The 26,696-nt window shown below is 44.4% G+C and overlaps 1 protein-coding gene across 9 annotated transcripts in view; it reads left to right on the top strand.

Moving 5' to 3' along the window:
- BCAS3 (BCAS3 microtubule associated cell migration factor) overlaps window positions 1-26,696 on the top strand; it is a 358,287-nt gene that overhangs the window by 317,061 nt on the left and 14,530 nt on the right. For 3 of the 9 annotated variants that reach the window (XM_035560852.2, XM_035560846.2, XM_050714706.1), the window contains 2 exons: window positions 17,163-17,330; window positions 24,379-24,444. The exons of 1 other annotated variant lie outside the window; for it this stretch is intronic. In XM_035560852.2, the coding sequence (XP_035416745.1) occupies window positions 17,163-17,330; window positions 24,379-24,444 (234 nt within the window). Of the gene's footprint in view, window positions 1-16,430; window positions 16,481-17,162; window positions 17,378-24,378; window positions 24,445-26,696 lie in introns of those variants that run through there. 5 more of the 9 variants (XM_035560849.2, XR_004780836.2, XM_035560848.2 and 2 more) reach the window with 5 other exon arrangements.

Raw genomic sequence — 26,696 nt, 5'->3', positions numbered from 1 at the left:
AGTTGACAACATCAGTAGTGCTGTTAACTAAAATCATGCCATGCCCTGTTTTTATTAGACAAAAAAAAGGAATGTGCATCTTCCAGGTATGTTTTCTAGGTTATATCCGTCTCCTCTTAACTATGATCTTGCCTTTCAGAGGTTCTTAAACCTGGTAGGCAGTTCGGTGGATGGGTAGGCTCAAAACTCAATTTGTTCCTAACGTGGGGCAGCCATGGTCAGGCTCTGGTGGCAGCACTCTGCTGCATGCATCGCCCGGCTCCTCCATGCCCTGCCGTGCCAGCCTGCACACAGTAGGATGAGGAGCGGGCCGTACCTGTATGCTGTACTGCACTGGTGCCTCCAAGTGCATCTGCCCTTCTCATGCAGAATAAAAGCCACGTAAGAATCTCAGCAGCGCGTTTGCCGTTCACCTACTGCAGGCACTGCAGAGCTGCATCCAGGGAACAGAACGGGCCCCGCAGCTCAGTCAAACTGGCGCAGATCATCGTGGGGTCCTGGGCTGGAACAGTGAAACCAGTCTTCATAGGCAGCAGCCCTCTGTTGTTTTTTTGGTGGGGGTCCTTCCAGCTTTGAGATATTTCAGTTGAAGAAGTTAATTCACTTTAAGTAAGTTTACTTTTCAAGGGGAGGATATCATTGTAGTATTTTTGGCCACTGCTTGAAAATTCCTCTAACCCTTTACTATAATAAGCAAATTGAGCAGATTAAAGACACATTACACTGCCAAATGGTTTTTCTGAACTGTGCAACGCTACTCAGGGTGACATATATTTTTTCTGTGGAAAAGGTTGTGGGGGTTTTTGTGAGCTGCTATGCTTTTTTTAGCGCTTCCTGTTTTATTGTGTTTGAAGTGTCTTTGTGGTGACCTGTTGGGGTAAGATTCTTCCATATGGAAGTGTTTCTTCAACTTTTAATCATTTTGTTTTTAAAAAAGAAAGATTTTTAAATCCGATTTGCAGATGTCTCTGGTTTTGTTCGCAGAGAGCTTGTCCAACTCACTACAGTGTTGTAGAAACGTGAGTCACGATGAATTGTTTATATACAATATAAAGATGACATCCACATATTTGCGCTCTTAATTAAGTTTCATGCCTTCTTTAAAATCTGTTTAAAATATCCTTAGAAGAGCATTCATTTGTGTTTTAATGTATTTCTCTCTTCAGAAAATGATATCCCTTTAAAGATGTGGGGTGAAATCCTGCCTTCGCTGACTGCCTTGGCAAAATTCCCATTGGGTTTGGTGGAACTGGGATTTTACCAGTAGACCCCTCCTCTGTTGCAGAGGTCTCTGAAGTCAAGTAATATCAGGATAACAAGCAAGTTTGTCCTTTGCCTGTTCCTGGAGAAAATCTTGCTGGGATTTTACATAGGGTCAAAAAAGGTTACAAGTTTATTTTTAAGTCTACAAGACGAAATTCTTCATTAATGTGCAACAGAATGCATATTCCCTGCACTCATATTGGGCTCACTGGCTTGTAACTGAGTCCAGAACCTGGACCACTGCATGTGCATTGTAGCTGCATCCTGTTTCCTATTAGTTTTGACACTGACATCTGAATTTCAGATTTCTTCTTGTTTAGGTTTAACTGCTCAATCAGTACGTACAAAAGACATCTTGGGACCTCTCTGCAGTCGTCTGGCTTGCACGGGGTGAACGGGCAAAACTTGGCGTCTGCCCTAAGAGCACTGAAGCAGCCCCTGTGTTCGAGCTGGTAGACTACGGTGCGTCATTACACAGACAGCTGGGGTTGTCAACCAGACATCTCCAGACTTTCTCTCTGCATCATATCCTCAGCGTTTTAACCATAAGAAAACTGTATTTGACAGTATTTTTGAGCCCACATGTGAATACCACATGTTGAGGTCTCATGTCTGCAGTTTCACTCCTAATTAAGTGTAGATGTAAGTAGTGGGTATCTTATAAGGTCTTTGGCTCTCTGCAATTCACCACAAGCATCTAATTTCCACTTCCTTTGTCTTGGACCTGTTATTTATATGAGAAGGGTAGGTGGACTCGGTGGTTACAAGTCTATTGGATTATTATGTTTCTGTAGCCGTCATCCTGTCAAAGGTCCTGCAGACATTTGCGCTATTGGCTCTTGCTAGTTTATTATGGGTAAAATCCCTTTCCGTGCCGAAGGCTAGCCCAAGGTCTGCGCACCACTTAAGTCTTACTAAGCCCTAAAAATGGATCTTAAATGGTATATTGGCCTTGTGCCTGTTCTCAGCACGGAGGTGAATTTCATTCTTTATGAATAGTGAGATTTCCAGTTCAGCTTAGGCTGTTTATCTTCACTGCTCTGAGTATTAGGATGGTTTCTCTAAAATCTGTCTAAAACTTCTGATGCTTCAGCCCGCAGAAGCTAAGGCTTTCTGACCTAACAACAGGATGGTTTGAGAAACAGCAGCTTTTTGATGTAGATGGGCACAGCACTCATCTGTTTTGAATTTTCAAGGTGTTCCAAAGTCATATTGTTAGCTACAGGGGGTCTTTTGTGAGCAGTGCTATGTACTGACTTGCTACTGAGACCTCAGAACATTCCCAGATACTTAGCTTGGAAAATTGAAGTCAAGTCCCTGTATTGCCTTACGCCTATTATACAGAGGCATAAGCTGGACCAGTGACTCTGCTGGGCTGCTCAAAGTGGTATCAAGGAGATGCAGACGTAAAGCTGGAGGCTTATTTTACTATTGGTGTTCAATCTGCTTTCCACAGTATTCAGAGCATGGTGGAAATTATTTTGGTAAGGAAATGCTGGCAATGTTATTTGCATGTACCCGAAGAAGATCAAACTGATGTAACCTCTTTAGATGATGCTTTCTCTTGTCCCATGTGACAAAATGTATAGAATAAGTGCAGATTTAGGACTGGCTTTCAAAGTTGGCATGAAAAAAAGTAGAATCATGCACTTGAAAGTCTTCATCATCTCGGGGCCTTCTTTCCACTGCGCCCTGGCAGGGTGTCAGGGCTCTGGGGAAAAGGTGCCTTCAGCTCAGTGGCAAGTCTCCAGTTTAAATATTTCACAAAACACCTCAAACGTATCCCACTTCTTCAGTAGTTTTCAAACAGTGTCCAACTAGATGAAAATTAGCCAGTGTTTTAGTTCATAGAGCTACAAAGGTCAAATGTCTTGGAGAAACAAGGTGCTAAGATGCTAATTCTCCACCTTGGAATGAGAAGGCAGTTCTCTGCTCGATTAAGCAGAAAATGCAGGTGGTCTTAAACATCCCTACGTTTGCCTCCTGTTTTGAATGCAATTAAAATCTGCTGGGATTGCAGGGAGGATAACTGGCTTCCAGTGCCTTCCCACGTCCCATCCCAGGCTCAGTTATGGGCAAATGAGTTACGAGCTTGGGGAGGGAGCCCCTGGGCAGGCTGCAGGCATACTACCAGAGGTCTGTCCCGGCTGCGGGACACGCGGGAAGCTCGTCCCAAACTGCTATTCTCACACTCCACCTCCTGAACGTCTCCTCTTGGAATCTTGTTTTCCACTTTTTGGAGATTTGTGAAACATATGCTTTGGAGGAGTCCCAATTTTTTTTCCCAGCAAGAAAAGAATTACTGTTTGTATTGTAAAATGCCTCACGAAAACGTACGCTCCTTCTTTATAACGGACTCGCCTGGCACAACTCAGCGATCCGCGTTTCTCATCACTTCACAATGTACTTTTATAGGGTATAAAAATGGTGTTATGATCCATGTTCCCAAACCTTGCCTCAGCTAGCAAGAACATCAATAAACAGGGCTTGATAGACAACAGAGCCGCAGCACCATTCCCCAGTACTTTGAACGTGCCCTGACATATCTTTTGGATCTATTCTCCATATATGAAAGTACTCCTGCCTCCGTTGACCTTTTAATATATCAAAAGTAGTAGTATTGTGTGCTTTGGAAAAGTCACTTCTCCCACAGTGCGTTTCCAGTCTGGTCACTTGTACTTACAAATATTTCTCATTTAATGACCCACATTTTTTTCCTTTTTCCTTGTCTTAAATTAATCCACAGATAGAAAGGTTAGCACACCTGGAATTAGCAAAAGATTCCTCTTTATTTTTCCCCCTTTCTTTTTTTTTTTCTCTCTCTCTGTAAAATTATCATTTTTATTTCTTTGGTTCCCTCCTGAAATGATTGTTTTATGCTGGAGCAGTTAAGCGCTCTGTTCCAGGAAAGTCTGTCTTTGTTCCAAGGCTTCCAGTGCAGAGGCTCTTTCCACCTTGATCTTTCAGCAGAGCACTAAAACATTTGGCCAGTTTTTTGTCACATTTTTTGTTGCTGTCCAGGGTTTTTGAGAGATTCCCCTTGGACAGCTTCCACCTTTCAGCTTGCCCACTGTAGGAAATTCTTCTGCTTGTATTTACACCACCCCATCGTCAGAACTGATGCATCACTCTCGTATCTTCATTAGCCGGGGCCTGACAGCCACTTGCTCACCTCAAGGATTTTCTTTTCTGTGTTTCCAGGAGTGAGCTCTTCCTGACGATGCTCCGGGCCAGGCGTGCTTGCGGAGGGTCCTGTGGGGCAGCACTTGTGCGACGGCCTCGCAGACCGCCCCATCCCTCCACTGACACAGCGCTGTCAGAAATCCCTTCTCAAAGCCTCAGGAGAAGTGTGCTTACAGCCTAGAAGGTCAACTATGTCCTGGGCTGCTTAAAAAAATGGTGGCCAGCAGGGAGAGGGGGGGTGCTTGTCCCCCTCTGCTCTGCCCTTGTGAGACCCCACCTGGAGCCCTGCATGCAAGCTTCGGCCCCCAGCACAAGAAGGGTGTGGGGCTCTTGGAACAGGTCCAGAGGAGGGCCACAAAGATGATCAGAGGGCTCGAGCACTTCTCCTATGCAGAAAGGTTGAGGGAACTGGGTTTGTTTAGCTTGGAGAAGAGAAGGCTCCGGGGAGACCTCATTGTGGTCTTCCAGTGCTTGAAGGGAGCGTACAAACAGGAGGGGGAACACCTGTTTACACGTGTTGGTAGTGACAGGACAAGGGAGAATGGTTTTAAACTAAGACAGGAGAGATTTAGGTTAGATATTAGGAGGAAGTTTTTCACTCAGAGGGTGGTGAGGCACTGGCACAGGTTGCCCAGAGAGGTTGTGGATGCCCCATCCCTGGAGGCATTCAGGGCCAGGCTGGATGCGGCTCTGGGCAGCCTGCTCTGGTGGTTGGCAACCCTGCACAGAGCAGGGGGGGTGAAACTGGATGATCTTTAAGGTCCTTTTCAACCCAGGACATTCTAGGATTTTGTGATTCTGTGATTTGGGCTCAGGATTTCAGCCTTGTCTGAGGGACTGGAAAGGTGTGGGAGCAGCTTCTACCTGAGTTAGAGGATTCCCCTAATAACCAGATTTCTTCTCCATGTTAAATTCCGCAGAAACTTGTGATTAGCCCCACTTCTGAAAGTTCAGAGAGGCTTAATTCTACTGTAAAGCTGTCAGCAGTGATATTTTTTTAAGACAGATCTTGGTTCTTGTACAGAACTACTTCTCGCTAAATTCCTGTTCAACCAAACACACTTGTCATTTCTCAGCCATTAAAGACAATAAACTCCATCTTTGGTTTTTTACATGCTGAACTTAGTTTATAATGATAGATACTTGTTTATAACGTACTGAAGATTTTTGTTAGCTTTCTGGCATAAAAATCAGAATCTTCTCTTTTGATTCGTAGTTATTAGTAGCAGGTTTATCCTTTAAAATATGTGCAAGTTATGATTTCAGTAGAATATTTATTGTCCACGGCAATAGTAGTCTGCAGCTTTCAGAATCCATCTTGCCGTGGCCCACGGCATGGTTATAATCATCGCAAACTGTGTGCAGCAACTGAGGCTCCTTTTGCAGAAGGACTTAGGTACTGCAAGGCAGAAAGCCCCAGGGCACCTGCTAGAGCTGTGGGGTCCCTGCGGGGAGGGACGAACCTTTCTGCCCCAGCCCAGGGGCATCTGTAATAGGGCAGGTTTGAGTGATCCGGTATTTAGAGGTTGCTATGAAGTGTTTGCAGAGCCCAGTGGCTGAATCAGGCCCTCCTGGGGAAGCAGGCAGGGAGAAATGCCAGCTTGGGTGATCCCAGAGGTGCTGGGAGGACCAGGGTGGTTCTTCCCAGCACCACACAGGGACAGGGCCTGTGGGGTCAGGCAGGGATCTGCGTATCGCCATTTGGACTTCCAGACACCAAAGTTCCTCCTTCATCCCTCGCTGTGTACCTGATTTCTTTGGGCTTTCGGTGGCTTCTGGTTGAATGGTCAGTCCCAAATTACATTATAGGTTGCATTGTTTCATAAATCATAACAAAGCATGTCCTTGCCTCAGTGCTTCAAAATGGCTTTTACTAAAGGAAGAAAAAAGAACATTGACTGCAAAAAGCCATTTCTGGTGCTTTAGAGTTAGGGCGCGCTGCATTTCATGGATTAACAGCACAACATGAATTATCAGACTGTCCTCTTACACTTGATTTTCTTTGCATTTGTTTGGGTTGATGTATCCCCTTCCTCCCCTTTTCTGCTTTTGTGGAGATCCATTTATCTTCATGATACAGATGGAAATGTACAGCTGAATCAGGCAGGTCACCAGTGGGCAGGAGCCTGCAGTGGTCTGAGTCTCCACCAGTGTGAAAGCAGAAGTCGTTGTCTGTCTTTTTTTTATTTTAATTTTTTTAATTAGTCCTTGTTTCTTCCTGAAAGCTTTACTGCTAGCTGTGAACAGTGAGCCATCTTTGCCGAACTCCTGTCTGCATTTGGAGCTGTTACTGCAGATTGCCAAGTGCGAACATGAGGCATGCAGAAGGGTAAATCTCCTGCCCTTCGCGTACAGCCTTTTCTGAGGATGAGAGTGAGATGAGTTAAATGACCGAAAGCCGTAGGCTAGGACATGCCAGCTGCAATAATTTTTTCACTCAATCATCTCACCTTGCGGTGTCACTCTGCCTTATACAGCCAACAGATGTCTGATGGATAACACAAGTGACAAGGGCAAAACCTCCTGAACGTGTTCAGAGGAGAGGTTCAGGCAGTGAGGACTGGTCTGCTGTCTCCTGACCAGCTGGGTCCTGCCCGGCCCAAGCGAAACCCCCATGTTCAACGGGGTTTGCTAGGAAGTCAGACCTTGGTGCTGCAAGTCACCGAGTGCTCTGGCCCTGCTCCAGAAGCACATTTAAGCATACCCTTAACTTCCAGTGTGTATATACGACCACTGAAGTCACTGTGGCTATTTACATGCTAAAAATTAAGTATATGCTTAAGCTGGCTCGGAACCAGAGATTTCAGTGTTTTGTAGGTCCAGTCCTTGTTGGAGCTTAGATAACCAGCTCATGCAACTTGGCTCGGGCTTTTAATGAAGTCAGAATCGGGCCAAAAGAATTTATCTTTCCTGACTTGGAAGGCTTGTACGGAAACAAATTTAACGTTTTTTTTTGAATTTTTATTATTTTCTAAACATAAAATTTCACGTTTCCGTGTAGTCCTTAAAGAAACACATTTTCTTAATGTTCTTGGAGGAATCCAGAGGCTGAGACTGAGCCGTTTCCAAAACGCCTGGAGCTGATGGAGAGGTGCCTGTGATCTGCTGCCTGGCCAGGGCGGATGCGGTGCCGCCCGAGGTCCCTCGCAGGCGTGTTGTCCTACCTGCTAGGAAGGAGTGGCATTGCACTGGGCTGTCCTCAGACAGAAGGTCTGCTTCTGGGCAGCGCTGGCCACAGAACTGCCCAGTGCCCTTGGTGAGTTACTTTAGCTTCGATGTTCCAGCTCTTCCCTTCTGTGAGCAACACGAGTCTATTTCAGCACTGATGATTTGTTTTGCCTTAGCTGAGGATTTGGCTGTGGGGATGTTTTGTAAGCTCTCCTTCATTCCCTGCTCTTGGTAGCTCGATTAATATGTAGCAAGAGTGAATTTCCAAAGCAGTTCCCGATGTTAACGGCGCTGTACTCTTAGAGCTGCCCAGAACACAAACATTTCTGTCACTCCAGTTTACTATTGGAATCCGTCTCATGCTGTTTGTGAGGTACTCTACAATACGAGTAGGGAAGCTCTGGGTAGAGCAGGCTGTGCATGTAGTATTAGATGCAATTCTAATACATTGAATGTTAACACAGAATTCTGATACAGAAAGCATCAGAAGAATGTTTTTTCTCCTCGACTATTCCCTAAGGAAAAGCTGGTTTGCACCATAGGAACATGGCAAGGAGTTACACTGCTGACATGGAAACCCCTACTACAAATGGCTCAAATACACTTACTTCTGCAAAGCAATTGAAAACCTCAGATGCCTCATGTTTATTAACACTTCGTGCTGCTTTGCTGGAATTGGGTGGGTGGGAGCCGGGAGCTGCTTGGTGCTTCTGGGGAGCAGCAGGCAGCAGGATGGACGCTGTCCTTCGAGCCCCTCCCAGGCACACATTGAATGCGTCCTATTCACAAGTGAGATTTATTTATCCTGCGCACAAGGACTTAATAGACAGTAGCTTGGAATGGACACGCACATTGTCTCATAGTGAGGTAAGACAAATAAATTACAAGTCAGAGGCCCCGAGCAGGATTAGTGATGCACCTTAGGAAAATATTTTGGTTTCTGTTTATATGTCAGCTGGGTTGTGAAACGTTTCATCTGGAAAAGGTGATAAGAGACTAGCAAAATACTTGTTCTTCCGATGAAAAAAATATTTCAATTTCATTCTTAACTGGTTGCTAGTGATATAAACCAAATTTCGTATTTCTGGAACGTCGATAGCTGCTCGGCCACTTTCCTATGGATGCTCTTCTGCAAACTTTGTTTTTGCAAAACAAAATTCAGTACCTGCTGCGACCCATCTGGTGAGGGACTGCACCCAAGATGAACTTGGCCATTCAGCATTATGTTCTCTGTTTCTATTACACAAAAAAAAGAGTCTCCTATTACAGTGTGAGTGATATATTAGGATATAGCACAGTTCCAATGTTTTTTCAACACTAAGACTTTTTTAATTCAAGTGAAACAATCAAAATTAAATTCCTTGGCTCAGACAGTTACCACTAATTCTTAAGCAATATGACAAATCCACAGTTTTGTCTCAAATTGTAACATAAGATCTTAGTTATCCATTAAACCCTGATGAGTTGTCAGGCCTTTCCTTACATGTGGGTAAATGAGTCATTTATAATGTGTCCTCTGTACCTGTGTATATGTATGCATTTGCACATGCTGCAAGATTGGTAATAAGCATGATAAATCTTGCTGTTTTCTTGAGGGAAGTAACGAGGAATTATCCAAGTCCCTCCAGTGGAATTGGCACATTGGAGGTGAAGCCACTAAGACAGGGTATGCCTGCAAACTGTTTCAAAGGGTTAAGAAAGGGCTTGGCATGTCAATGCAAAGCAAATAAGGATCATTATGTAGCATTACAGAGATACCAGATGTATCCTCTATGCTTCTTATGCAGCTTTTCCCAATGGAGCCAATATAAAGACTTGGGCATCGTAAAATTGCAGGTTTTATTCAGATGAGAAGTAAAACAAAATAGACTTGTCTAAAGAAGCCTTCACTGAGATTTAATGGAATTCAGTTTGTGTTTAAATTTCCTAGGCATTGTTGAAAAATCTCGTTAATAATCATCTTATTGTAAGCTTAACTAAGTCCTAGGTCTGTGGAGAGTGGGAGTTTTTACCAGGAGAAAAAAAGTCACTAGATTTTCTAATTTTAAGCAAGGACTGAGAATTATGAGTATGCGAATACCACAAGAAAACATTTCCAACCCCGCACAAACTAAAAAGTGCCGCAAATCTGTTGCGAATCCTTTTTTAATGAAATTTCCAGACGTAGAGGTTGAAGGACCATCAGGTGAGGCGCCTGATGTGCAGAGCAGTGGCGCCCTGCAGAGCTCTCTTCTTCAGGATACTCCACTGTACATCAGGATTAAATGCAAAGAAAAGTTAATCTCTAGGAAGGCTTGGGGCTGATTGTAGCATTCCGGACTTTTTCCGGGCATTCTGATACTGCAAAGCTGTGAAGAGTTAAAATATGCAAGAATCTCGCTATTCTAGGGGAAAACGGTATTTTCCCTGATAATGTATTTTTTTAATGAAAAGGCTATTTTCTTTTCAAAATGATAATAGCATCCAGTTATGGTGTAGTTCCTTTTTTTTTTTTTTTTTTTTGCTTTTCGACCACTACAGAAGTGGCATGCAGTATTGCAAGAGGTGTACAAATGCACTCCTTTTATTTTTCAATGCACCACATCCCTCGGCTTGCAGCTGTGTTGCACCTTCCCCGTGGGCACCTGCAGCGGGCCAGGAGCTGGCCCCGTGGCAGAGCCAGCACTTGCCACCAGCCTCCGTGTCACGCTTTTCAGCAAGGGCCAGTGCTTCTGGTACTGCAAAACTGCACCATAAATATCCCCGATGACACTAAATGCACATTTTTTGCATTTTATCTTAGAAGTCCTGCCTTGGATAGATGTCACATCCCGCCTCCGCTTTCCGAACCATCAGGGCTCTCTCCCTTGTCCTTTCGCTAACCCCCGTGCCTTTCGGGAAGCCAGGAGCTCGGCCACGTGTGCAGGAGCCATCTGCAATGCACGGGTGCTTTGAGTGGCTTTGCTCAGCTTTTGCTAGCCTGGGTCTTGGTGGCGGAGCAGGGTCGGTGCCGTGCGGGTCCCTCGTTTGGTGGCCGGGTGTGCGGCCACGGGCTGGTTGCAGCACCCCTTGGGCTGGCATGGAGCGGAGTCTTAGGGAGCATTCGAGGCGAAGGCAGGGTTTAATAAATATACTTAATCATTTATATTTTGACCTTAGCCCAGACTCATACTCAGACGTAGAAAGCTGAAAGTTGAAAACGTACTTTGTCAAGGCTCCTTTGGCTGATGCAGTGGTAAAACAGGGCAGCCTTGCTCTGAGGAAAGGCAGATCCTTCAGAAAGGAGAGTAAAAGGTCAAAACTAATCCAAAAGGACAAGCAGTGTATGTCTGTGTGTATATTGGGTTTCACATATGAAATCCAGTCATGATAAATCTGATGGCTTTAGAAACATCTACTTTGATTAATGAAAACATAGTTCCCATAGACCGTGGGTTTCATACTTCAAAGTTCTCCTGGATTTAGGACCTTAGGTTTTGCTTATTCATATAACATGCAGGAAACTATTTTTAAATGAATAAGGGAGTTTAAAAAAAAAGGCAAATGTTTCAACATCGGAGGTAGAGAAAGACTGGATAATAAGGAGCAAAATTAACAAACAGCAGACATTTTATTATGCATTTTACAATAATGTTTACATTCTTTCCTCTATATTTGTTTTTCCTTGAAAAGATTTATGTATTTATAAAAATATCTCACTGTTCCAGCTCTGAAAATTGCAACCTCCCTCACATTTGAAAGCCTTCACGATTGCTGTGATCGCTGGCCATGTTCCTAGGCATCTGAACCGCTTCTCCCCGGCCCGTGGTTAACCCTTTGCGCAGGGGGGAAGGAGACGGCTGTGGCTGGGCAGTGGGGAGGAGGAGGAGGGCAAGACGGCCCCCAGGGAACCGCCGAGCTCCCACCGCAGCACTGGGACAATCCTGCCCATTGCAATCCATTGCTGCCGCCGGGCTCACTCCTCCCGGCCCCTTCATGCTTGCCTCGAGCTCATTTAGAAACAATTACAGAGGAATAAGCAGCATTTTCGTTTGCAAGTCTGCCGTGCGCTGAGGAGGCACGCAGGAACCTCTCGGCCACGGCAGCCTCGCTTATCCAAAAGTTCAAAGGGATTTGAAAGTGTTCGCTGCCTGTGGGACCGGGCACCCCGGTTGAAGCCTCCATTAATTAAATGCACTCACAGGATACAGAGCTGGTGAGTAATGTCCTGTTTATAGCAGAAGTGAGCGATTCTGGAAAAAAAGAAACACTGTGGGAGGGAAGATGACAGGGTAATAGAGTTACTCGCAAAGGCTGCAGCCTCTGCCATCGTTTCCCAGGGCACTGCTGGCACTCACAGCCCCAGCTCGGAGCCGAGCACAGGTGAGTTTTGTCAGCTGAGGGGCACATCCCACATCAGGATGGGAAGGAGGTGTGCGATCTGGCCATCAGAGGCCAGCATCTGAGCATGGGCACGTCCAGAAGCCCAGCGAGTGGCAGGTGGGGTAAAACCGCGTCCTCCCCAACCAAGAGAGGAATCTGCGCAGCTCCCCCAAGGGCGAGCACTTGGTGCTGCTGCTTTGCAGCTTTCCCCCTGGAGTAACGAGGTTACAGCATGGAAGTGAATTGGCAAACCCTGTAGGAAAGTTCAACCATTAATATTTAAACGGAGTATGTTATAATTTGACCGACTACTTGGGGCGAGGAATTTCCATGTGCTCGTTCTTAACACACCCATGGGGTTCTCGCTCCCAGCCCAGGCTGTTCTGGGCAGCGTGGTCACGCTGGCACCGCAGTTCTGGTGCCTTAGGTCCAGGCGGGCCCGGGGCTCCCTTCAGCATCCCCTCCTGCTTCCTAAATGTCCCCAGCAGGAGCGGCGTGGGCACAGGCAGCAGCATGGGCACAGGCAGCCCTTCTGCTCCTTCCGACACCACCTCCATCTCCCCCAGGGCCTGCCCCTCCCGGAGAGCAGCCTGGGTCGAGCCCACGGCTCCTTCCCAAGAAGGATGCATCTTTTGTTGGTTAAAATTGGCAGGCCGTTTCCTTTACTATTTACTCTGTTATTTTTGCTCACACGTATGTTGCAATATGCAAGGTGAGGCTCAAAACTGTCAAGCTCTTTAATAGAACCATTACTGTATTTTTGGAGAACGTACTCTTTTTGATTTACTGTTCCTTAGAAGACAGGAAATGGAGCTACTTGATTTCATACTTTAAACAAAGCCGTCCAGAGGTTTAATGAAAAAAATTTCCCCTGGCTTTCGAATTAAAGGGCTATGGTGAAAGATTTAGCTTGGCTATTTTGACTTAGAAAAATAACATACTAGAAGCATTAAAATATTTTGTAAAAATACTTTTTAGTACTAGATTTTTCAGAGAAAATAACCTTCTCTGGTTTTCTCGGTCTTCGGTCGGTAGGGCTAGCTGTGAAAGGAAAGGACGTTTCCAAGGTTTGGGTGTTTTTCTTTCCTTCTGTAGAATTTATTTTCCTTTTATATTAAAAGCCTTGAAACAATTGCAACGCTGAAGACAAATTCTGTGTTTCTAAGCAAGGTAGTTTGGTATGAGTAATGGCAGAAGCCTTTGCCATTAGCAAAACACGAGCAGCGTGAGGCAGAAGGACGCAGAGCCTAATCCTGTGCTGCCCGGCAGCAGCAGGAGGAAAGGGCAGTTCTCCTCGGGAGGCAAATGTCAGTGGAAGGCCAGAAGTGGGAGATCGGTATCAGGAGAAAATTGGTTTTAATAGGAAAATGCTGCGTGTGGAGCAGAATTAGCTTGGAGTGTCTGGGGCGGTAGAAAGCTAAACACGCTGGAATTGCAACACAAAGCACTTTCGACCTAGATGTTCAAGCCAAGGTTTCTGCTTGTTCCATTTGGTTTGATTTGACTTTGTTTTTTATTTGTAGCGCAGTGGATCTGGGATGGAGCTTGGGCATTGTACAAAGCAGGCTGATGGTCTTAATTTCCACCCAGTTTCATCTTCAGTAAATAAGGGGAGAAGGAAACATTCTGCTAGCTTGAAAGCACCGTGCTGCAGGATGAAATATTGACACAAGTTAGTCGCCAGGATTTTTTTAAGTGACTTCAGTGAGGTTTCACCAGGATTTCACTAGTAATTGCTTGGCTAAAATAATACCCAATTTTCTTTTGGAGTTGTTTCTGCAGTAATTGCTCCTTATAGGTGGAACCTGTTCCACCATCAGAGGAGCTGTGGCAGGTCTGGGGGACAGAAGGAAGGCTGGATTTCACACGTCAAGGTCTTACATTCGTGGCTGTCAGTAAGATTTCAGCAGTTTATCAGAGAACGCACCCAGCAACGCCTGCCTTCTCTCAGCCCCTCAGTAATCCTTGGGGTCGGCAGGAGGCTTCCTCTGTTGTGCTGCTACGGCGCTGCTGCTCCAGCTTTGGGGTTGGGGCGTTCGGAGCAGGACACTGCTCTGAGATGTATTTGTAAACTTCTCTCTGGCCGACGATGAGAAATTTGATGCGTTATCAACTGAGATGCTAGGACTGGCGAAGAGAGAGAGCAAGGCGGACAGAAAAAGAGATTACAATTTAATAAATAGCAAAGGTACGGTTAGCTGCTATCAGTTTAAATTTAATGCCATTAACTCTTGTGCATTTGGTAATGATGTATGTAGGACAAAGCACCCAAAGGCTACTGGGGAGTCACCAGCCTGGCTGTGGTTTCATGCACTTCACAGAAGAATTTTTCCAAGGCATAAAAATACCCAGGACTTCATTCTGCCTTGAGAAAATGGTTTTTCTCCGATACATCTGCTGTCTGTCAATGCAGCAGCAAGAAGACGAGGAAGGGCCACGACAATCGCTCTTGTTCTTCCTGAAGCAGCTTTTTTTTTTTTCTTTTTTTTACATCAGAGAGGTACAGAGCCAGTGGTTTGGGCTTTGTGGTACCAAAGGACCTGCCTGTCTTAAGCAAGGTCACATTTTCTCCCCACACGCTCTGTGTAACCTAGGTTACAACCAATTTAATAAATGTATATATTGAAATAGGGAGGAATTGGTGGACTCCAGGACAATACCTGATGGTGCAGATCCCATCTCTGCCCCACAGCTGGTTACGCAGTGATGCCTGCGTGGTAAGGTCATGGCTGGTGAATCATCGCTGGGTGCCTGGACAGGAATCGTATTGCCAGATGTGTGCTTGTAACATGCAAAAGGAGTCAAAAGGGAGGAAAGATAAAAACTAGAGCTTCACCAGCCTTTCAGTTTTTTACGAGAAAGCTTTCTGTGCAGTTAATCCCTCTAACCTGCATTTACATTAACACTCGCACCTCACACGTTGCTGCTAAGAAGTTTTGGCAGCTCCTGGCCCTGATTGCAGAGGTAACGCTACACTTGTCTCCTTTGCTCTCACTCAAGTATCTCTGGAACCAGAGACCAGCACTCTATGAAGTTTCTCCTTGTACACGTATGCAGTCATCTTGGCAGAGCTTCAAAAGCCATTTGCCTTATTATTCATATGTCTGCTTATAGGAGCAGAAATGCTCCCATTTCTCACTTTCAAAATAAGAGCAGACCCTAGCAAAGAAGAGATTTCTCCTTGGCATTTCTGGCACAGCAGTGCGAATCCGTGGGAGCTTGCCATCACCCCGCTGCCACGCTGGGCTTTGTGGGTGTGGGTTTAGAAGCCCCCCTGTAGCTCTCCAGGGACATGAACAGCCATAGGGTAAATGACTGAAACCGGTGTTTCAGTCCTAGAGTATAAGCAGAGTGGGGATCTCCGGGCCTCATGAAATCCCGCGAAGGATGACTTGAAAAAGAAACTTTCAAAAAAGACCAAATTTCGCTTTTCCTCCTGCAGTTAGGATAGTTGACAACGTGGAAATGTTGCAGAGACCAAAACATAATAGAAATTACTTAGCCTCCTCACTGCATTTTCTCAAACAAGCTTCAAGAACCCTTGCCTTAAAACAAATTAGTAGACTGAAGTAACCTTATAAATCCAAAGACCCATTAAAAAGTTGAAATATTTGGTCATTCCTCCTCTCGGTTCAAACTGGGATTCATCCAGAGTTCAAGTGCGTGTATCACACAAGAGCCATGGTCCCATTTTGTAGAGGTCCATTTTAGTGTTGATGGTTTTCTAGTGCCAGGAATCTACTCTGCAGCCAGGCAAAGAGATAAATCAAAGTTGTGCGCGCTGATGAAATTCAGGAGCCAGAAGTCACCATTGCAGCCCATATAAATCCCTGAATGCCAGCCCTTGTGCTTTTGTCCATGCCATTAGAGTTCAAAATTATCTGCCCCTCTTTGCTGATGTATGGATTAACCGGCTGCCCGAGTGTTTACTAACGGTTATCACCCAGTACTTTGGACGTTATCAGAGGAAGGGACGCCTGCCGCAGGGCTTGGTCTCTCACCCTTTCTATTACCACCTGTCAGTGGCAGAGAGTGTGCTGTGAGGCTGTACAGTCACAGAGTACAAGTGTAGATAGTTTCTGACGGCTGATCAAAGGGGAAAACCAAAGGCCTGATAACAAGGACGTGTTTCATGTACTTTTAACTTTGAGAAACATTGGCATTTGCATTTTTTCCCCTCTGCAGGCTGGCAGAAACCAGGCACAATAAATGCTGCATATTCAGTTACCTAATAGTTGAGTAAATGGTATGTGCTTGAAGCAACAAAGCATAACTGTAATCTTGTTCCAAGTGGGAATGATTTAAGTAAGCCTTTGCAGAAGACTTGCTGTATAATAAAGTAGAATAATTTTAATTTGTACTTTGAAGTGATCTTGAATTCAGAATCTAATCTTTGTATTCAGCAGAACATCGTATACTGTTGTGAATGAGGTAATAACTGTAAGCTAAGGAATTACTTTCAGTATCTTTTGTAGGTACGTGCACTCTGTCATCATAGCCAGCATCCTCAGCAAAGCACTGCTGATGAAAGAGTCTCTGTTAGCTCAAGTTGCAGGTAAAATTTCACCGTACAGGGACAGAAAATCCACATATCTAGGCTGAAAGAAGGGCTCGCTTTTTTCCTTCAGTAAACGTACTTTGAACACAAAGCAGAAAGTAAGCAAGCTGTCCTTTTCTCACCAGCATATCACACTGTTGCACTTTCCTGCACAAGAGCAGGAAAGGTACACTAGCTGCAGTTTGTGGCCAGTAGCAAGGACAAAACAATGTGACTGTTTCCATTGTCCAGGATGGAGAAGGGGAGGGAGTGCTCAACAGCAAAGCAGTGAAAGGCAAATCGACTTTAAAACTAATTTCCGGTCCTCTAACGTACTTAATAAGCTATGCAGGTTTTTTAATGTTACAGTTCCTGATTGTTTTGTCACTTATATCAGTGTCATTATGCTGATTTCAGCAAAGCCTCTCCCAGCTCTCACTAGTGTGAGACCAGACTTGGGTCTGTATTTCTAATTTAACATTTTTGCATAAAGCTGCTAAGTACCTGGGCCTCTCTGCTTGCTCCTACTGTGCTATTAACGCCAACGTTTCAACTAATGTGCTAAAATTAGCTTTTCAGGAGCTCAAAATGCAAGGCCTTCTTTCAAATGTAATAAATGATATCATATGGTCCCAGGCTCTCCCGAACATCTCCCGTTTGTTTGTTGAAGGTGCCTTTGACCGGAGCGTGACCTTGCTGGAGGTGTGTGGGAGCTGGCCCGAGAACTTCGGTCTCCGCCACATGTCTTCCATGGAGCACACTGACGAGGGCCTCCGGGAGCGCCTGGCCGATGCGATGTGCGAATCCCCCAGCAGGGACATAGTGGGATCAGGAACAGGTACAAAGAAGAGGTGTGATCAGAGATCACGTACATCTCACCCAATGGTGATTTTTATTTTTTATTTTTATTTTTTAAGTTCTGCTTCTCCTTTCCTCTGCACACTACCTCTGTGATTAATCAACTTTTATGGGGGTCTCACTTAGTGTGAGAAAAGTCATTTTTAAAAAGAAAATATCGGTAGGTCACATAAACATAGTCAGGGAAGCCTAAAGCAACTCGAAGAAAAATGCTGGCTTTTGAAGCTCCCTTACCATAGCACTGTGATAAGGACTTTCATCCCTTCCCTGCCAACTCGGGAGCATCTGAGTCTACGTGCAGATTGCTGCCCTTGCCCACACTGATCCAAACAATGTCATAATCACACACATCCTAATTTTGTGTCCTGAATAGAGCCACTGTGAAACGCTGGTTCTATAATCCAAATTAATCTATCTTCATCAGTGTCCATTATATTGATAAATTATATCATCTGTTTAAGTAAATGGAATAGCACGTCAGAGATTATGCTGCTCAGAAGGGGCCCAGTGTTAGGAGATGTTCAGAAATGTTAAAGCTCAGTTATTGTGGTTTTATTGTCTCCCATTAATTTTGGCTTGTTTTAAAAACGCCTTCTAGTAAAAGGTCTAGGCCCATCTTTGATCTGTGCATCATTTGTGTTGCGACCAGCAGCTAATAGCCATGGTCACTTCTAACATCAGCTGCCAGCTCACTTGTCACTCTTCTGGCAAGATGCCTGGGAAGGAAAAAAGGAGGAACTTGAGCAGTAACACACGGGTATGCCAGCCTAGTGGCATTACAGAAACGTTGCAGAGAGTAGAAGCTGCTCTTCCTTTCACTGTGGTCCTCGTATTGCTGAGGTCCCTGTGCTGCTCTGAGCTCTCCCAGCTCTGCGCCTCCCCAGCTAGAAAAAAGTTGAGCACTTTCCCATCAGGGCTTGCCCCCGTGCTTTGCAGAAGGGTTATTACAGAGCAGGTAAGCTGCAGCAGGTCACCACGCTGTTACTACCTCCCACCAGCTGGAGGAGAAGGTTGAAAATCAGCAGTTTAAGCTCCTTTATGTAGGTACAAGTAGCAATAACCAAGCTGCCAAATGGTGCAGAAGCACCTTTCATACCCCAACTTGCCATCTCTCAAACTGTCTTTCTTCTGATTTGCTACTCCTGAAAAAAGTGGAGTCATGGGATGGCTTGAGACTCAGTATTAACAGAAGGAGGTTGGTTGAACACTAAGTAAGAGTCTCGGTTACAGATCTGGTGCAAATTTTCACCAGTTTATTGCCTTGGACAAGCCTCTTAACATGCCCATGACTGCTGCATCACTGCAATGGGGATAGAGATGCCTCACATTGCAGGGGCGGAGTTTGATAAGCTCGTGTTTGCAAAGGGCAGTGAAGATGGAAAAACAGGCTGTGAAAATGCAAAAACACACTTATTTCGTCAATTATTGACCCACACTGTGACAGAACGAACTTTGGAACTTCGGTTCACTTTCTCGGATGGGTCAGCTCTCCTCATGTGCTTCAAAGGAAAGATGAAGGGAATAATTTCTCTGAAAGCTGAAGCCATCTAGACATGCCATGTTGAGGTGACTCACTGTCCCAGAGCCTTTATATTATACTGTAAACCAAGAACTTTGTCACAGTCAGAGAGTTTATATTTTCTTTCCATTTTCACCAGCTGATACCAGTGAGTGCCGACTTCTTTGCCATAAGGTTAGGCTCAAAACGCTTCAGGTGTAAAGACAGAAGGGGACTATTTACAGAGACACCATCACTCAGCAAAAATGTATCCAAAGAGATTTCTCCCTGCTTTTACTCTAGACACATAAATCTTCATCGTGAGTGTAAGATAGATGCCATCTCAAAGCAGCAAATCTAAGCACTATCACACAGTAGTGAGTAACATGAGCGTTGACCCAGCCCACCCCATCCCACTAGCCTGCTCACACTGTCATTGTGCTCTGTGTTTTTCTGCCTGTCGTGGGATTCTCTCTATCACTTACATACTTTATTCTCAGGATTTGGACATGTGATGACTCGGTGCAGCAGAGAAAACCTAGTGATAAGGCTGTGAACTCTGATGCCCTTTCCACTTCCATCCCCTAACAGCTCTTGAACTGTTCTTCTTACCAGATGCCCATAAAAAGTCCTCTCCTGCTCAAATGATACCTGGAAAACTGCTCTTGCCTAGGGAGTCGACCAGTGCTTGCTACAACATGCGTGGCTGCACTCACGGCAGGCTGCCAGCCAGCCATTTGTCAAACTGCGGATCACGTTAAAGCTCTAGCATCTGTCTGCTGGTTAATAAATGGGAAAAGATAAGTTTGGAGGTACATTACCAATGCTTCAAAGAAGAGGCATCTTTGTTGGCTCATAACAAGTAGGATAGTTTTAACTTCCCCCCCCAAACCACTTACATCGTAACAAACCCAGGCTGAATTGAATTTATCTTTGAAAAACATTATTTTCTAGGCTAGCTCTTCCTTCCTTGGATTCCCTTCCACTCCCTCATCTCAATGAAATGATAGCAAGGAGCTTAGCAGAAAAGACACCATAAATTTGCTTGTTGATAGTTGATTTCTATGTTGGTGCTGTTTCCAAAGACAGTAATTATAATTCTGCATTGGACTCAAATTATGTAATTTATAAACCTCACTCTAATAATCCTAAAATGACTTACTTTAGCTTGAAGTCACGCATACCTTTAACCCTTGTCTGTGTTCTTTTAATTCTTTTTAAGTCCTTAAGCACATTTTACAGATTTAATGAAATTTGTAAAGTCTTTTTTAAACCAAAACATGCAACAATGAAATTTCTAACTCTGAATGTGGAGGTATGTGCCTGTGTAATGCTCATGTCCACAACGTGGACAAAGAAAAAATGGGCAGTAGATGGACAGTGAGACTTTATCAAAGTGCTCAACTGGGCCTGACATGCACTTAATGGCAAGAGATAAATAGATTCTTTTAATACCTTAACTGTTAGGACATAGCTGACACATAGATTTATATAGTAATCAGGGCTGATATGCGAAAGTAGTGCAGAGGAAGCGCATGCTCATAGCACACAGACCACTTTGGGAAGTAGATACTAATGGTATCTTTGTTCCTTACCTACCTCATTGCATTGCAAAGCTGGGTTAGCAACACCTCACTTGTTCAGTGGTTCAAGGTAGTGGCAGTGGCAGAAATCACCTGAAAGTTGGTTGTGTAGGAAACGTCAAAGTGGAGGACAAGAAAATCATGAGGAATAATGCAGCCTTTGCAAAGAAGGGGAATTAGATGGCCTGATGGGTCTTGTCCATCTCTGACTCCGGCTGGTTGCCAAGGGCTGTCGGACAGTGGATGGGAGAAGAACCAGGTCTGGAAAATGACCCCCCAAAAATCTACTTTCCTTCTGACCTAAATGATAACTCCAGTCATCCAGCTAGTTGACTTGATTGGGAAACCAGCTTTTCTCCTTGTTATCCAATTATCCAGACAACCCATGTCTATCTTAAGTGGAGTCTGCTGTACATAAGCTGTCAGCCTAGATACACATTTAATTCCAAAGAAGGCGTAAATTGGCAAAGATGCAAAAAGATGTTTTTGCTGTTTCAGTTTCTGTCAAATTCTAACTGAAAAAAAAAATGGAAGGTCTGCTCACAGAAATTTAGTGGTCAATGACCTCTCTTCCTTGCAAAGCTTTGTTTTCAAGCAGCTACAGTATTTACATTTTCAATATAGTTTCTAAGTATGTGCTGGAGCTTCACATTGCATTTTCAAAACAAAAGCAAAGCTAGTATTGTGATTTATGAAACTGTGACAAATCTCTCTGACTCACTCAAACTGTACACACACAAATTGCCAGCCCAGGCTAGAACTCTTTCCCTCCAAAATACTGTAATCAGTAAATGCTCTGATTTATGTAGTCCTTCAACAAGTACATTTTTTAAGCTTTCAAATGCACTTTGGTCATTTCTAGGCATAATATTGAAAAGCAGTCTGTAATATGGAGCCAAGCCTCTACAGTCTAGTTGAGAGGATGTGTTCTGAAATACACCAATAGAAGACAATTTCTGTGACCCCAATTTCTATGCCATAGGAGTTCATGTGCTGAACTCCACGAGTCAGATTCCTCTTGTGCTCCCCGCCTGTTACTTCTGGGCTGAGGAGGGCACAAGCACCGTGCTGCTGATGTGGTTTCTTCCCTCAGAGATATAGCATGGGATGATCTGCGTACATCCCGGGTATCCAAATTCATTAGGCCCCCAACCACATCCACCTAAAATGTAAGCTGGCCTTAAAGAAAACCAGCAGATCTGCCAGTCAGCCCCATAAAGGAGTTACTGACTCCAGAGCAGTAAAAGGGAGCATGAAACCTTGCAGCTGTGCATGTACAGCCCTAAGAAGAAATCCTCTCTACCCTGGGGAGTTCATCCCAGCATCTCCTGCTGCTTCAACCTGGGTGAAAGGTCTAGCTCCGTGTTAAATCTAGGTACAGCCTCACGCTCGCCCGTCACTTGGTTTAGCAAATCAAAACCCATTCTCTACATCTCTTCAGGTTTATTACTATAAAGCACATAGCACAGTGACAGCACAGTAGATTTATTCTTCAGGAGACTAACACAACACACAAGTTTCCAAGGGAGAACTGTCAGTGTATAAAATAAGTAAGTATCACTGTTCAGGTTACTCTGTCAAGGTAAGCAATATGCTGGTGCAACTGTCAGACCCCTGTTTTTTCTTCCAGAAGGAGCTTGGCGGGTGCAGTGCCCCAGGAGTCAGGGCTGCAGTGGAAATGCAGGATGCAGCGTGCAGGAGAAGATCCCTGTTCATGCCCATCTGCAGCATCCTCTCTCTTACCATTTCTTTGGCTGCCTGAATATTGCACTTATATTCATATCTGATTCACTTTGACAAATCATACCCAAATCCACACTGCTGCTATGTTTTATAAGTGGTGGAACTGTTCTGGGGATATTCAAGAGTAGGATTTCATTTTGTGGGTGTGTATCCTTTTTTTTTAATCCATCATGAAATCCAGTACTTTATGATGGCTCAGTTTATACTGCAGTTTATGGAGCAAAATAACATCTTTTCTTTATCTATTCCTGTTTCAGGAATACTTAAGAACTTACACTAAGAGCCTATATTAAAAACTGCAGAGCACCCCACAGATTTTGCATCTCAGAACCCTTGTTATTAGTTCTGAACAGGGAAAGATGCAATTACGGCACCATTGTGATCAATAAAACCCATGAGTTTTGAAGAGTTGCTATAGAATTTAAAGCAAGGTCTTTAAATCCCTGTATAAAGTTTCAGTTAAACAACAGAAAAAAATCTCATTTTCTCTCAAAACTCCTGCACACTCTGTCAGCTACCAGCAGTGGAAAGTCAGTGACAGCAGAGGTGCGAACGCAGCAGAGCCCTGCACGGGCCTGGGTAGGAACCTTCTGGATTCCTTCCAAATGTCATCAGCAAACTCATAATGCAATGAAGGAAGCTCATAAGTTGAAGCAAACTCTAACCTTATTAATGGGGTGTAAGTAAGAGGAGCTAATTAGAGGTGCTGTTAGGGGATAGCCCGTCCGAGGCGCTGGGATCCGTGTTTAGGCCCGTTTGGCTTCTGGCCTCCACACAAGGCCGAGCGCTGCATCTGGCTGTCAGATGGTTACCGCGGCCTGAGCCTCACACGGGTCTTGACACCTCTGAGCTTAGCAAGGGGAAGATTTTGAAATATTTATGTGAAATTTGTGGTTTGGGTCTAAACGTGAAGTTCATGATGAGCAGTGAAGTCACATGCTCTCCTGCATGCCTGCCTCAGGTTGGATGGGAGGGAGAAAGAGCAGGGGCCTGCTGGTCCTGCGCAAGAAAAACCCTTCCAAAAGAGAAAACATCAGTGATCCTAAACAGTGTTGAGAGATGAGCAGCCACCTGAACATAAATGTACCTGTGCATTTAGTTTCAGGAATAGGATTAGCCCTGTATAGACTCAGAGCTTCGATTGGTACCTTTCCTTCCTTCCTTTCTCCTTTTCCTTTCTCTTCCTTTTTAATTTTTCTAAGATTTTTTCCCCTCTCTCTCCTCAGTTGGTCTTAATCCTAACTTGGTCATGGGGTCTAGGAATACAAGAACACAGATCAATTGGTTTTCCCTCTGAAGAGCATTTCTGCAAAGAGATTTCTGCATAGGTTCAGTGCAAAATCAGCTCGGGCAGCAAACACACTGGCATATCAAATAACATTGATGCTAAAAGCAGCCTTTGAACTTTCAGAATATTTATGCCAGGGTCAGAGATTAAATTACCCCCTCAATTAAGTCTAAGAGCTCAATGTTCTTCCTACAAAAGGTTTATTTGGATGATACTCTTAAAAAAAATGAAAATCCAGGGCTCTTTAGGAGCCGCCATTTTTGAAGTGCTGGGGAAGAAGAGCAGCGTTCACAGTGCACACGTTTTAACGTGGTTACACGAGTCATTTCTCACGTGCAAGATGCAGCAGCACGGCCGCCCCGCACAGGAAGCATGCGTGTGTCTGGCCAGTGCAGCCATCCTGCTGAGGGCATTGAGCCCTAAAGCCTGGGCTTCTCTTTCTCTTCAGCCCTGCCCAAAACACAGCAGCCCCACCCAGCAGCCCGCCAGACCCACCAAGTGCATTTTAAATCCCAAACTGTTCGTCAGGTCTCCAGACCAGGACTGTTTTCCACTTCTCAGCCTGGGCTGGGGCAGCCAGCCGCACCAAGCAGGCCCTTCCCTCAGAACCCAACAACCGGCTGGGGCTTTCAGTGGAATTTCTTCCAGGTCAGACATTGCTTAAGGGGGAGGGGGGATGAATGCTGTTACCACAAATGTCTCTGGTGTGAATTTAGGTTCACTGCTGCTCATAGAAAAAGCCTGCTGATGATTCTAAAGGGCGTACTGATACTAAGAGACAATTCTGACTTTCTACCATTTGATAACAAGTTGGTCAACTGCATTTACTTACTATCAATTGTGGTGTGGGGAGATTCCTTTTCTCTTTCTTCTTAAATCAAGACACTTTTTAAGAAATATTTTATTTTTGATACAGAAACAGCCGGTGAAGTAGCAGTAAAAAACATCACCACAAAGAGGCACATGGCTTTGAAATGTTTTGGTATGTAACATAACTGTATTGTTCTCAGGTCTTAACTTTTGCACAAAGAGTGTTTCTCCTTGTTTTAAAAGCAAACCCTCTGTCAGTTTTCAAAGGGTTACACACATAACGTGGTTGTAGAGGAACAAAACTCAAAAAATATCTAAGTGTTTCAAATCATTTCACAAATAACATTGTTCTATTTCTCCCCTTAAATGAACAAGAGTTTCTTTGATTTTTTTTTTAAGTCAAATTTAGGATTCTGCTGTTCAGAGCAGAGAGGTCACAAGGCCCTAATGTATTTAGCATTGACTGCCCTCTCTTGTAGTGCGTCTATTAGTCAGTAATTTGATTTGTACCTATTCATTTGCAGTCCCTGCAGGAGCTCTGAGCTGGCCCCAAGTATAATTGGTGCTGTCTCTATTTTTACATCATTAGATTAGCCCCGACTCCTGGCCACTTGTTGTCTGCGCTTGTCTGTCCATTTATACAACCTAATGTAACACAAAATTCATTACTGATCACATTACTTTCAACTCTGAAGCCAGCTTTGTGATAAACATTTTGTTAACCCTTTCTTGCCAGCACACAGACCTGGAGGATAAATGCACTTTCCCTTTGCAGAAAAATCAATATCATAATAAAACAAAGTGCAGTCACATTTCTAGATTTGTCATTCCTCCTGGAGAAAGAAATGGGGAGAAACATATATGAGATGACTAAATGATGTCTGCATCCAGGCATCTCAGGGTGCTGTATATGAAATGAGCTCAGCAGTGTCCTTTCTACTAGAATATAAAGAAGCGACACAAGATAGGGCCAGCACTCAATTCAAAACTTAATTTCTTACTCATTGTTCTGCAAGTGTTTTAGCTCTTCTGTGCAGGCTATAATCAGGTTATGACATTATTGGAACTGGACATTTTTCTTCCAGTGCTTTGTCTCCAAGTAGTTAACAGAGAAACAATTCCCCTTCTCCTTAGAGATTTGTTATTATGTTGGGTTTTGGTTTGGTTTGGTTTGTGGTTTTTCTTCCTAATGATTTAGCAAATTAATTTTCCTACTGCAATACTCCGGCATTTCACAGGAAAATGTGAAGCTCCCTTCTGTCTAGCTTGGTTTTGCTCACATTTGATTGTTTTGCTGAGTACCTTGTAAAGCATTAGGCTTTTTGCATCACAGAGGCTTCTGCTATTGATTTCAACAGGAACAAGAGGACAGCCACGGTAGGTATTCATTTAGGCCTGATTCTGCAAAGGGCTCAGCATCCTAACAGCACTGTTTGCAATATCACGCACATGAGGTGATGCTTGCTATTCAGAGAAATGTATTTTGGTGCATGCAAAAGCTGTTGATTTTTAACAGTTTTCTAAATTGATTTTCTGTTTGTACAGCTTGGCGTGGAAGTCCGTTGGTTTGAGTTTTCTAAATATTTAGAAACATTTCTCAATGTTTATTAAATGTTCCCTTTAAAAGCCAGAGTTCTGAGGCATGTCCCACACTGAGTAATCCTGCACTGAGCAGGGTGCAGGCGGCGAAACAGCCGTATAGGATTTTTCCATCTCTAATTTCTATAATTACCTTGTTATTCCTTTTGGAGTCTTCACATGGTATTTTTATGTAGCATACAGCTTATGGCAAGCATATATTTCTTAGTAAGAGCCCTCATCTCCTACCATTTGAAACAGGACTGGTATTTTTACAGCTGTTTTGTGAGCCCAAACTTGTTGCAGCTGCTGACGTGATGGCAGAATAAAGATGAGGCAGTTCCTCTCTGTCCTCCCAAACCCAGCAGACCCAGAGAACCTTTCAGAGCAAGGCTGGGGGTATTTCACTAATTTTTATGGGAATTATTGTAGTTGTGTGCAGCACTGGCTGGCGCTTGGTCCTAAAGCCTAGCCAGGGGAAAGTGCATGTCTCCGCTCAGCTCAGCTGCTGCCTTTGTGCCCCTCAGTGTCTGCTTCAGTTTTGTCATCTGAGCGCTGGGGATGCCAAAGTGACCTGAAGTCACTGTACGTGCTACTCCCGTGACCTCAAGTTGCAGATGAGCCACAGACATGGTCGTGACGCGGGGCACGCTGCGCGCTGGGAGGTGTGCGCCAGGCGGGCTGCCTGACCCCAGCCAGGGTCCCACTGTCCTGGATGGTTAGCCTAACTCTGCTCCCCTTTCTGTTGCTATATAGTGCAGATCTGCCACGCGTCTGGCATTAACTCTTTGAAGGTTTGAGCAGTTCGTTATCTTAAAATGACACACGGCCAATCTGCCGACTCCC

Source organism: Cygnus atratus, chromosome 20, assembly GCF_013377495.2.
Source record: "Cygnus atratus isolate AKBS03 ecotype Queensland, Australia chromosome 20, CAtr_DNAZoo_HiC_assembly, whole genome shotgun sequence".
NCBI lineage: Eukaryota > Metazoa > Chordata > Aves > Anseriformes > Anatidae > Cygnus > Cygnus atratus.
This window is presented reverse-complemented; position numbering and strand designations above follow the sequence as displayed.